Source organism: Coloeus monedula (assembly GCF_965178545.1).
Source record: "Coloeus monedula genome assembly, chromosome: 14".
Taxonomy (NCBI): Eukaryota; Metazoa; Chordata; class Aves; order Passeriformes; family Corvidae; genus Coloeus; species Coloeus monedula.
In genome coordinates, this window is record NC_138794.1 from 495,580 (window position 1) to 509,049 (window position 13,470).

The 13,470-nt window shown below is 37.5% G+C and overlaps 1 protein-coding gene across 1 annotated transcript in view; it reads right to left on the minus strand.

Annotated features, from left to right (window-relative positions):
* UNC13C (unc-13 homolog C) overlaps window positions 1-13,470 on the minus strand; it is a gene marked incomplete at its 5' end in the record, with an annotated part of 125,735 nt that overhangs the window by 40,172 nt on the left and 72,093 nt on the right. The window contains one exon of the mRNA XM_082290746.1: window positions 8,207-8,292. Coding sequence (XP_082146872.1) covers window positions 8,207-8,292 — 86 coding nt within the window. The remainder of the gene's footprint in view (window positions 1-8,206; window positions 8,293-13,470) is intronic.

The window sequence follows — 13,470 nt, forward strand, 5'->3', positions numbered from 1 at the left end:
AGGGATTCCAAACCTCCCTGGACACATTCCTGTTGTCACCTGCTTCAGGTAACCTTGCCTTGACAGGGGAGTTAGACTGGATGATCTCCACAGGTGCTTGCCAACCCTAACAATTCTGTGATTCTGTGACACAGACGAGAGAAGGAAGACAGACTGTCTTACTCTGAATGGTGAGGAAAAATGGATTTGCTGTTGTTTTTTGTATTGCCTGCAGTGGAAGTGGCTAATCAATCCCTGACTTAATGCTGTAAAAGCTGATATGACAGTGCCCTTTATATTCAATGAGAAGCTCTCAAAGCAAGAGGCCATTTGCTCAGAGTGCTCAGCGTTGCCTGACATTTCACAGCAGGTGCAAGAGAGTTCTGAGTCACCTGCTTGGTGCCTGGAAAGGCAGAGCTGTACGTGGTTTCCTGGGAGAGGTGAACATCTCCTGGGAACTTAAAGGGCATCAAATACCAATGTCATATACTACCTAAGAGATGCAACATGCATGAGGGACCATGAACCTGCTGCAAACTACCATATCTTCTACTCAAAACATTGCATTTGCCATTTTTTAGCTACTGTTATATTGCCTAAATGTTTCAGATAACTTAGGCCAAGATATCAACTTTGATATCTTACTAAAATTACTCAGTTGCTTTTTTTGCTGCTTATTTGAAGTCCTTATCACTCCTATTAATCTCATCAATTAATCACTACTTCCAAATCCAAATACTTCCAGAAAAGTTCCAGAAAAGTGGATGCATTATCACCAAAACGGCAGTGCAAGATGTGCAGCTTCATTATGCATAAACTTGCTCTGTTCTGCTTGCTGCCAAGAAAAGAAAAATGCCAGGACTGCAAGTAAGTGAATAAGAACCTCAGCATAAATTTCACCCTTCAATATTGTGTCAGAGTGGAATTTGCATACCATGATACTAAGTAGATAATATTCAAAGAACAAACATTTGAAGGCAAAATTCTGTCTTTTACATGGCTATTGATCACAAAAGGAAATAAGCACTTTTTTCCAATGAGTGAAATAACCTGAACTGTTCTCTTTTACTGTTGGTGGAATTCTTGCTTTGTAGGTTTATTGACCAGGGAAAGTGTAAGGAAATGGAAGCTATGAATGAAGCAGAAGAAATAGTCCATCCTATGGATATGAGATCTATGATGATAATTGAAGCCCTGGTTCTGAAGAATATGATTGAAATTTCAAATACTTCATACTGATGTTTCAACATCTATTCAAATTAATAAAAAAAAAGTAATAAAAGTAATAAAAGAAGAAAGGTAATGCTAATATAGGAATCTAATTTATATTGATTAGGCTTTCATAAACCTCTAATATGTATAAAAATTACAAAATAAAGAGAGACTATATGCCCCCCATCCTTGGAAGTCCTCGAGTCAGGCTGGATTGGGCCCTGAGCAATCTGGTCTAGTGGGTGGCATCCCTGCCCACGGCTTGGGGCTTGGAACTAGATGGCCTAAGTTCCCTTCCAACTCAAACCATTCCATGATTTTATGATTTGATAGTATAATGCTTGAACCTGAGATGGAAAACAGAATAAAGGTAACAAAGAGCACTTTGATAGCATTGGAACTTAACTAATAAATACTCAGCTTTGCATTTTCAATGTAATCTTTGTGACAGACTTCTTCCATTTACTTATTGCTTAATTTTTTTTAAAAAAAGTGCCTTTCCATGAACCTGATGCTCTGCTCTTTACCTCGTCACAAGTGTGCACAGTGAGCATAAAACCTGATCAAACAGGCATCTTTGCATTTTATAAGCAATTAGCAGAATAAAGTACAAGGCAGGAAGAATCCAGCAGGAAGATAAATACGAAGCTGCACTTAAATAATTACCTGTTTTGTACATGGCTCTGCCTGCCAAAGCAAAACCACGGAGGTGTTCTCTAATTCTTACCCAGCAAATTGCACTTAAGCTTATTAAAAGATAATGTGGAAACAAGCAGTTTTAATGGATTTATCCTATTCTCCTGGAGGCGAAGCAGTATCAAATATTTAGTTTAGAACTAATGCACTTGACCATAAGAGGAAATTTACCTCAGCATCTATAGGAGAAAAAGACACAAGTGAATCTCCATTAGTGGAACAGTCCTGAAAGTAAAAGACTGAGTCTTAAACCTAAGGAAACAGAGATTAGGAGAAGAACAGCTGCTGTGTGAGGAAAGCTTTAAAGGAGTGTCTTTATGGGCAAGATTAAAAATAGCATACAGGTTGCTTGTAATTTTTAATTTTCTTTAACTCAAATATTTTATTCAAGTTGATAAAGAAATATATTTCGTTTCAAGAAAGCTGTTATTAGTTACTGTTTCTCAATGAAAGAAGTCCAAAATGTAACTGGATTCATTGTGTGATTAGCTCACAGAACGCAGGAAGAGGTGCAGCACCTACATTCCACTGCTCCTGTGTGAGAATTATGCAGCTCCACTCTGACAGAGATAGGGGAAAGAAACTCCTCAAGCAAACAAAAGGATGAAAGTTTTCCCCAACCAGCAGATGCAGAACTGCACTAAACAATGCAGGTCCTTCAAGGGACTGTCTTGAGAGGAAAAAGTCACATTTTTGCTCAGAGGTTTTATTTGTTTGCATTTTTATTTGTTTTTCTTCCCCAGCCATAAAATTAGATCAGACAAAAGATATAACTCCAGCTTTTGGAAAAACGTGGAATCGAATAAAGTGGTATCATCTTACTGGTAAAGAACTGTAATCAAGGACAAGAAGAAAGAAGGAGCAAAATATTCTTCTGGGTTGAGATACCTATAAACTCTGAAGGAAGTCTTGCCTGCCCCTGCTGCTACAGGTGATATACAGCCCATCCAGCTGAACAGAACACTTCTCCCTTCAACTCACTGGTGTGTGGAAAGGACAGGGTCATGCGAGCTGTAAATAACCCATAATTATTAATCAATGTAAGTTTCATTTAAAACCATTTATGCTCATACCCTATCCAGCATGGAGGTACAAGTATGAGTTGACTAACAAAAACCTGCCTTTGTCACAACTATGTAATGTTCAGGAAAAGTTTATGGACATATTTTTTACAATGAGTGATTGCCTGAGTAGGACCTAACAATAGTGTTTAAGAACAAGAGTATTATTCATTGGTTAAAAAAAAAAGGACAGAGCTATCATTGTTAAATATATGGGACAATATACACTGCTAGTATTGAGTGAAAAGTTTAAGACTGAGCAATGAAGTCAGGCATTCACTGATGCACTACATATAGAGAAGCTTAACTTACTAAGGTCACTGTAGATTTGTACTGTGGTACTACTCATTGTTCTGATGATGGTTTAATGTGTAAAATCCAAGAAACTGGGTTAGAGAACAAGGAAATTCTAGATATAACTGTCCCAAGTGTAAGGTTGTGCCATACCAGAGATCTCTGAGGTAGTTCCAAGTAAGAAGACACATTGCTACAGTGCAATCCAAACCCATGAAGTATTAACTCAGCCACTGGGAGCAGTTTTGCCCACTTCATCTGTCTTAATTACTGGGTCTAATTAACTCCAAAAAAATAGTGCCATTTGGCATGGCTATGGTGCTTTTTAGGCAAGCCTGGAGATCTCTGCTTTGCCCTCGATAGATGGATTCTCACACTTGCAAAGCTCAGCCCCTCAAGACGTAGAGCATGTAGCTACTGTTATTAACATCCCTGTCTGTTATGGTGACCAAAGAACACTTCTAACTCCCCTCCTCCTGCAATCATGTCAGCATTCTGTCTTATCTGCCAAAGGAAGGTTTAACTCCAACTGTAATCTCCTTGTCTTTGCCTCTACAGACTCTCTGAATTGCCATGAGACCATAGAGGACTCTTAATTCCTCAGGTGTCTGAAAAGATAAGCATGGAATACATTTGTTGAAAAGTGCCAACGCAGAAATACAACCGACTAAAATAAAAAGGATTCATACTTTGATAGTGATGAAACCTTGCATTCTTGTGGATGCTGCCTTCTTGTCCTTTCCAAAACCTCAGTCTCACCTTCCCTCACCTCTGCAGCCTCCCTCTAAGCCAAGACTATATCTTAAGGGGAACTTTGTAAATTGTAAATTTGGAGTGAAAATAGACTTGAAATCTGCCACCAAATGGCATGACCTTTCTCTGGGCAGCATAAGCCTTTTTGGTTCTTTTTCTATGCTGTCTCTGTGCTTAGCATCAACTCATGGACCTGCCTCTTCTCTTTCAAATCCCTTTATTGGTTTCTGTCATGGAAGAATCTGTCAGAGAAACAGGAAAATACTATCTGCTTAAGCATGGAAGACAACAGCAAACTTGGAAAGCAAACCTACACTAAATGCATAAAATGGTGGAATGACTCTCTCCTTTTCCTATTTTTGTAAGGCTTTCAGAATCTTAGCTCGGCAGCATGGAGACTGTCTATTGCTGTATTTACACAGCAGCAAACTAATTTATGGCCTGATTCTGGTCTTGACTTCTGGCCACTACCAGAATTAGATTATCATAATAACAGCAATTAGGATGTTCTCTTTCTAACAGACTGGACAGCTTCAGACATTTGATCTGACCTATTTGAAAGTCGGAGATCTGAAAGATATGAAAAAAGACATTTCTGAGGACAAAGACTAAAAAAAGATACTTTGCATGTCTAATTTCAGCTTATTACTCTCTCAATCTTTTAACCTATGCATCTTCATACTTGTAAAGGAAAAGATTTCCTACCATATGAAGTCAGTAATAAATCTTAAGCGCTGCTGGTGAAATTTTCTCTCTGTTCTCATTCATTTGTGGCATAAATATGGAAAAATCGGGGGATCAGAGAGTACAAAAATACTACCATCCTGTAAGATCAGATGATTGTGTAAACCAAATGCCAAACAACAATCTATAATGTATCATGCAAAACACTGATGCTTCATGAATAACCTGCAAAGAAGAAAAAAAACCCAAAGAGACCAAATCTAATGAAGACAATTCTCAAAGAGAAACATGTGATACCTTCTTCACGCAAAATCTATACATTAAAATAATCCATTAGGTCAGAAAAAAAAAATATAACTGGTGTGAACTCAATTTGTTAAAGTTTGCCTAAAACTTTTAACACTATGCAAAGACTAAATATTTCAATTAACTTAGATTGGAAGAAAATCTAGAATGAAATTATGAACTCAATACCAGATTTTAGTACAATTTTGTTTCCAAGGCATGTCAGCTTGGCACAGTGTAGCCCTGATCTTGGCAGCTGTGGAGACCTGAACTGTGCTTTGCGATGTCCTTTCCTCCCTCATCAAAAATCCGAGCTGATCCCCAGTGCCAATTTGCTGCCTTGGTACTCACAGAGACCTGGATTTGCTCTTCTCTAGCCAAAGGCCACTGCCATGGCAGCTGCTGTCCTCTCTGACTTCTCCATGTCACAGCAGCAGCCTCCTGGTTGGCAAGGACCAAGGGAGAAGAGAAGGCAGAGGGCGTGTGGTGCCTGCTGATGCCCCTCACAGGGCTGCTGGGTTGTTCTGCAAGAGGAGGTGGGCAGAGGACACTGCTTGAGCAGCAGTTCTGCAGTGCACACATGCCCCGAGCAGATCCAGGAGGAATTCAGCTGTACAGGGAGAGGAGAAAGCCTGAGCAGCCATTCTGAACTGTGCTCAGGAAAAAGGGAAAAGGAATGGAAAGTTGGATGCTCCCGTATTTGCTGTCTTCCTATTTCCTGAATTTAAACTGATGGGTCTGGCTGGATATATTTGTGAATACATAAAGTGGGTAAAACCAGAAAGAGGGCCTTGGATGAGCTAATCTAATCTTTTTTATCACATGAGCAATCCTTTTGCAAACAATTCTGGACCAGTTCATTGCTTCTTGATTGGATGCAGAAAGGAATCAACTTTGTAACACAAAAGATTGTGCTTCAGGAGATTAATACTAAATTGGAGTAGGGAAAGATTGCAATCACAGCCCTGGACACTAGGTATGAACAGATGGTAGCCTACGTTAATAACTTGGAAGGCGAGAGTAGCATAGCAGAATGCAATGCATTTTAATGAACTCCATTAAAACCATGAGGACCAACTGCGAACATATTTAAGGGCTTGCTTTTAATCTTACAGAATTTAAAGAAAAAAAACTTATTTCCATCAAAAACTGAGTTAAACCCAGTTTGTAGAATATCTATGGAAATAATTAATAATTCAAATCCCAGCAAAGCTGGGTAGAGGATCAGCATACTGATCTATATTTTGTGACTAGATTTATTGAGGTTCCTGTTTAGCAATGAAATAATAGAAGGTGAAATTGTGTATATTTATAATAATTTATACTAATTTCAAATTCCCTTAATTATTATTTATATGCAGGAATGGTTTCACTAATGATTCTGGGAGCAGCTTAGAATTCCTAATGCCAACAATGGCATTTCCTCTCCTTAGAAGGTCAGTATCCTCAGCAACACAGAAATGAGACTACATTCAGGGACTGGTCTGAAACATAGAAAGTTAAATGCCTTCTATATCTCTCTCTGCAGAATAAGAATTAATATTAACATTAATATTTATTTTAAAATCCTGATTCAACCCAACCATCCACACATCAATATATTGTATAATTAACTCTTTCTTAAGAGCTTCTTGTTCTACTTTTTACAACTAAGACACAAACCATGGCTTGATCTGAAGCTGCCTTTTGAGTGATCAGTGTGCTCTACTTAACACTCATAATAGAGTGAGTGATGTTTTGTGAATGATCTTGTTGCAGCACAGAGTGTTTACAGCTCAGTGGCTAAAGCACTACAAGCTCTGTGTGCTCAGGGATGTCTGTGTGCAGAGCGTAACTACACACTCAAGGTTATGAAGTCATGGCAATTGGTGGCTATTAGAAAACCTTAGTAATCTGTGCTAACTATCTGTAAGGGAATCACAACACTGAGTTACTGAAGAGCAGTTTTCTGGTAGCTGTTCCTGACTCACAGCCTCTCCAGATAGAAGGTTATTTCACTGATGGAACTGGGAATATGCTTTAATCCAAAACAGTGGCTTTCACTTAGTCTTCATGTTTCTCAGCTCTTGGAAGCTTTTGCCTTCACTGATCACTCCTAAAGGATGATGTCCTGCCTGACACCCCTCCTCAAACTTGTACTTCTGATTCACTCTGACATGACTACAGGACATCACTTTGAAACAACAGTTGCAATAAATCTTCTCCTACCCACATCTAAGATGTCTCATGTCTTCTGTTGTTGTTGTACATATTTTAATTACCTTCCTTCCTTTCTCCTCTTTTCCCTCTGCTGTTCTTAGTATGGAAGTTCCACATTCAAATAACACAATTAAGAAAATAAAGTAACACAACAGCAGATGAACAAAACAGGTTTTCCATCAATAGCCGTTCTAGCCACTCATCTTTTCTCTTTCTTTATCCTCATAAAAATCCACAATGTCATCAAAGCACCACCACGCTGATATTATCGCATTAGACATTCTGGAGAGAATAATATAGAAGTGAATCTTCAAATATTTGGGTTTTTTAATCCTTTATGCCTGCTGAATTGCATTGTTATTTAAATCCAACCTCATACTTTTTTTCTCACCCCTTTCAGACTTGCTCTGTAGTTAGTAGCAGACTTGACTAAAGACAATGCCAGTTTCATGCAGGTATTTTCACTTGGTTTGCTGCAATAACCATATTTTATTGTTTGAAGCCATTAGTTGGAAACAGTCTGCTATACAGCAAAACCCCGTGTATTTTAACAATGGTTAACCACAGCAATATCTTAAAGAGATAAAATGAAACTGCATTTGATTCTGTGGGAACTGAACTGAATACACCCTGCCTTTTGAACACAAAAAGATTTAATTATAAGTGTGTGCTTTCTCCATAATTTCATTCTGCAAATGCTCCTTATGGGCAAGTTAGCAATTTTCAGCTAGTGAGAAAAATTGGAGTGTCTACAATGCTCTCTAGCAAGCACATGCGTGCCTCTTTGGACAGTGAAGATTTTTATCAGGTCTAAGAAGCAGCATTTTAAATCACAGTTCTTTCTTCCACAGATAACTTCATATATTCACAGAACAATGATTTAGTTCCTTATAACCCTTCTTTTTCACTAACTTATGAAGCATCTTAAACAAGTACACCAGAAAGCTCTAACCACACACAGAAATCTGGTGCCAGGTATCACTTAACAGTGAAAATCAGTCTTGGTGAACTCACTAGTGTAATTAATAGTTTGTTCTAATTACCTTCCAGAGCATATTTCATGTCTTGGGCAAACAGAGTCCACATGATTTCAGCACTGATTTTTCCCATGTTCAGCTCTTGAGGGAACCTGCAATCAATCACATGACAACAGTTCACCTGCTGCTAGGAACTACGCTTACAGCTGCACAGCAAAAAGGCAAATAATTCCACAACATAATTCCCCTAGTATGCAATTACTGTATTTTATGTTTTGCAACAATTATATAACCCATCCAAGCTTTAAATAAATACTTCCCCAATGTGAGGGGCCTGGGTAAGTAATTAGTTAAATGTTGCACAAATTCCCCTCATATGACATTTTAAATCAAGAGATATTCATCTATCTTGCAGATGATTCTGCAACTTGAGATAAATCAGAAGGCTTATGAAGAATATGAAACAGGTGGCTCAGATGTTTAGCAGCTACAGGTTTTCCTTAATTCCCTTGTGACACTGCTGTCTGTGAAGCTGTACTGGTTTATATACTCATAGAATCCAATTCACTGAAGACTTCCACCTTGACATATAGATAAAACATTAAAGAATGTAACAAGTAGTGAAATGCAGATTTTGATTCAAAATCTTAGTTTTGGTCTTATGCTTCATGTCATCTTTGAAAATCAGTCCTTTTTAGATACTTTCTGCTGTTATCAATTAAGTATTTTTACACAACTTTTTCACAGATCCCAGCTGCTTCTCATTCTAAGTAAAAGAAAGGCTTTAATCTTTGAGTTACTATTTTCACTGTTATCAACTAGCAAAAGCTGGCATTTTAGTGATCGACACTGTGTTTTACATCACATTTTCTGTCTTAAAAAAAGGGCTGTCTTTAATGCAGATGTGGGACTGACATTAATATGAGCCATTCTCAGAGCACAGAAGCAGAGCCAGGCAGCTGAAGAGCAGAAAGTAGAGCACAGAACCTCCCCGTGGGGTAAAGCAGTTGTTTATAGCACAGGGGTGCAGTGAGAGCCACAGAAATACACCCACAGTTCACAAGGAATACAGAAAAGAAGGGAATATATTCATGAGGAAATACACAGAGCTGTGTGGCTTTTGTGTTGAGTTTATTACACTTTCTACTAGCAGAGAATTTGATCCAGAGTGTTTTGACCTTTTATTAAAGCACTAATAAAATTCAGAAAATATTCTGTAATAATTTTTGTAAAAATGTAAGAATTTTTAAAGGTCTTGTTGACACAGAAAGAATGGGAATTACGTGCAACTTTAAAGTGGTAGCAGTATGATCTAAGTAATGTATTCCTTTTAGAGACCTATTTGACCCTGATCATATCTGCAAAGAAGAAGTACTTAAACAGCTCATTAGCTCTGCCACTTTAATAGGGAGCAGTTGCTAGCTCACTTCACTGAGCCTTCTTTATGCTAATGGCTTCTCAATTAAAGAACTTGGTATTAATTTAAATAATACCAAACCCCACAAAATTAATTTCTGTTCAGAAGCTGAAATGTATTTCAGCTGTCTTAATTTCTTTACTTCCAGTCCACCCTGAGCTCTCCCTTAGCACCGGACTCGAACTTTGACAGTGTTGCTCTGAGGAAGTATTTAACAGCTAATTTAATATTGACACTTTCTTTTGACCATATTGCAAAGCTGGCCATAAGGCAAGGCTGGATCTGATAAAAACACACTTGCTTGATTAGTGATTAATATATATGTCGGTGCATTTTAAAATTGGGAAAGCACATGCACACACAAACTGCCATTTTCAATGTTGTTTAAATTACTGTAGTTCAACATATCCCACCTGGCATCACTTAGGTGAAATCTAAAATTGATGATAGTTTTTATACTTCTAACAGATTGGTGGGCAGTGCACAGCTGTCAGTCATGGGCATCATGTAACTACCAGAGGTATCCTTGCAGTTTACTTTATGTGAGAAGCTGACATAGTTAATGCACAACAGAAGCCCACAGCACATTCCACCTGCTAAAGATAAATGGTAACAGAAGCAGCTGTCTTTTTAAAGGGAAGAGATAATCAAAGGTCAAATACTAAAGCATCTATGTAAGTATGGTATTTTTTATTATTTGTACTTTATCACCTTATTTTTAGGTAAAAAGACCTTTTCAAACTACTTCAGAATTTGATCCCTAAGCAGCAAAATGCCAGAGAAATTTCCCATGCAAATCTCTACACATCACATTTTCTAATCTTTGTAAAAGCCATGTATTTTCACATTTCTCAGTGAAGCAAAAGGACAACCAGGAGAGCACTGTTAGTCATTTAGCTTGCTCTTGCTACAGTTATTTCTGCCCCATAGGCCATAATTTTCTCAATTTCTATGTCATTCTTGGAACTATATAAAATCTCAGTTTATCCAGAGGAGTTATGTTGCCCATACAGGACCATATCCATGTATTTCCAAAAATACTAAATGCATATACAAGACAGCCACTTATAAATGTCTTCTCTCTATTGATTTTAATTAAGCAAAAATTAAGTGAAAACAGTTCTCACTGGCTATTTCTAACACTGGGCTATATATAAAACCACAGATCAATGGAATGAAATTGAACTCGACTTAAAACAAAATGAAAAGAATCAATGTATAAGCAAAACATAAATAACCCCCCAAAGCATTTATCCTAGACAATACTGGGTGTTTTTAGCTCAACCCAAAAGTCGGAAAATTCTACCACGACAATTAAAAATGCTTTTTCTTTATTTGTGATGCCAAATCTCCAGTCTGCTACACCTTGAGAATATCAAAGTCTCTGAACATCAGATGGACTTTCTCAGAGTAGCTCATTTTCCATACTTGGTTGCTTCAATCTCATCCAGGTGCTAATTCGCACCAGTCCTAGGGAGAGAATACATTCATTTTTGTGCTGTGCATGCAGCAAGAGTTTAGACCACACCATCTGTGGATGACTGCCCATGGCCACTGATTCACTAACCCTTAAGACGAAAGTTCTATCTGATTTTGGAAAATATGTGTTCTATTAAAACTGTGAGCTGAGAGTTCATTTATTCTTACATTTTGTGCTCTATCCTCCATCTATCCAAAGCTTATTTTTACTCAAAGTAACATTCCATTCCCTGAAGAAAAAATAATGGGCAAGACAGATACTTTACAAAGCCTATATAACTTATCTGGTCTGTCAGTGTATGATGCATTGTTACAGGACAAGACGACAGTGGGTATTGTGAAGAAATGAGAACAGCTTTGTTACACACATAATGGTCAGAATTTCAATGAAAGACATGATATTCATATGCTTCCACAGAATAAAGCGTAATTGATAATGGGGAATATCACTGGATCAAGACACAAAACACATCAGGTACACCTTCCATCATCAAAGAAACATTCTAAAGTTAGGCTGACATAGTCCAATCCATGATACAGTGTACTCTGATTTTTTCACTTCCTTCCATATTTTTTTTTCCACTGACCTGTGTTTCTGATACGTAGGTCACAATTAATGCTGTTTCTGCAATATAAGTTACTATCCCCAACTTCTCAGAGGCACTAAACATCCTAGCTCCTGAAGCGTGAGGAAATCTGCTTCTGCAGATTTCATGTGTTTGTCCTTTCCATACTGTGTGGAACACAATGTGATCACAGAGAAAACAGATCCTTACATTGCAAAGATCTAAGGATCAGTAAAGAACAAATTTAAAAGTCCCACTAGAGCTGTCTCAATTCTTATATTTTTACTATAATGACAACTTGACTGTTCTGAGTATATGTGCAAAAAAAAAGGTGCAGAAGCCCAAATTTTGATCTTGCTTTCAAAATACAGAAGCATATTTGACTTGAAGATTTTGTCCTTAATTTGATGTTTCTTTTATTAGAATAAATATTTTATTTTATTTTGATAGCAATTTCTCCTGTTTCACGGCACATACAGTGCATATTTAGAAGTGCTAGGAAGTCCTAGATTTGCTTGTGAATCAGGTTTCAAACACATTTTACATTGTTTAACTATCAGAATGAGAATTTTACAACTTAAATACCAGACTGTTTATCTCTCAAACTTGTCAAGTTTCTCAAGTCATACAGGAACTGCAGGTTCACCACACTCACACGGGGGGTCTGGTATGGTCTGTCAGCCGATGCAATGCTCGCTGAGGCCATCATGTCATGTTTCATCTGGATTCATAATCTGATACAGTTCAAACTACTCCATCACAGCATAATTTTTGCCTCTAAGGTAGATATAAAAATAGGGCTTCCAAAACTGGCTGAGGGTTAGAATTCTGAGCAATATTATACAATTGTGAAAACTTCTATCAGAATGCTCTCCTGGGGATCTTTGGTTACCTCATTTCTAAAATAGGATTCAAATGGATGCAGGCCTGAGAAGTCCACTGAGACACTGCATCGCCATATATTTCTGATAAGGAGTCATATTTTTGCAGTATTCTTGTGTATTCAATTTATGTTTCCCATTCATCCATTTTAACCCATTTTCTTTTCTGGGGTAAGCAGGGGGGAAGAGGCTGTCTCTTTTCCTCTCAACAGTTTTTACACGCTGCTTTTGTGTTAGGAGCAGCTCATCTTTTTAAAAAACGTATCCAAAGCAAATCTGAACAGTTTTTCAAGTCTTTTTTCCACTCACAGCCTCTTCATCTTTTACTTCTGATGTCTCCTGCTACTAAAAGACATGTTATTCCCTGTGTTCACTCTCTCACGAAACAACAGCAAAAACAAGAGAGAAGTCAGAGACACAAGCTCTCTCCCTTAATCTGTCCCAATTCTGTCCACTCCTGATTCTCTTTTCACATCTTACACAATCATTCATCTGTACTTTAGGGAACCTACTAATCCCCTTAGAAGAACTCTGTTCTTTATGCCTTTACTTTCTCCCTCACATTTGTATCAAAATACAGCTAGAATAATTTTTAGGATAGTTAACCCGCAATTACACTTGTTTAATCTCAATGAAGACACTGAAATGAATCACATATATGTATTTGTCACAATTAGGTATTTTACAGTGAGTGTATTATTTATAAAGCCTGTCAGACAAAAAGTTGAGCTTTCATTAATGGAGAAACTTCACAATATGTTATAAAAATGGATTAAACAGGAAAAGTGTTTTCTTTCCCCTATAGGATAAGAACTTACTCCTTAATAAGGTCAGTGCAACAGATGATTGAACAAAGAAATGCTTATTATCCAGGACTGAAATAATGCTTCATTTATTTCAGTAAAGTAAAGGAAGGAGTCAGAAGTCAATGAAATATCTTTCAGCTTCTGGTTATCACCAGGAGGTTTCTTTGTTACTTTTACTGTA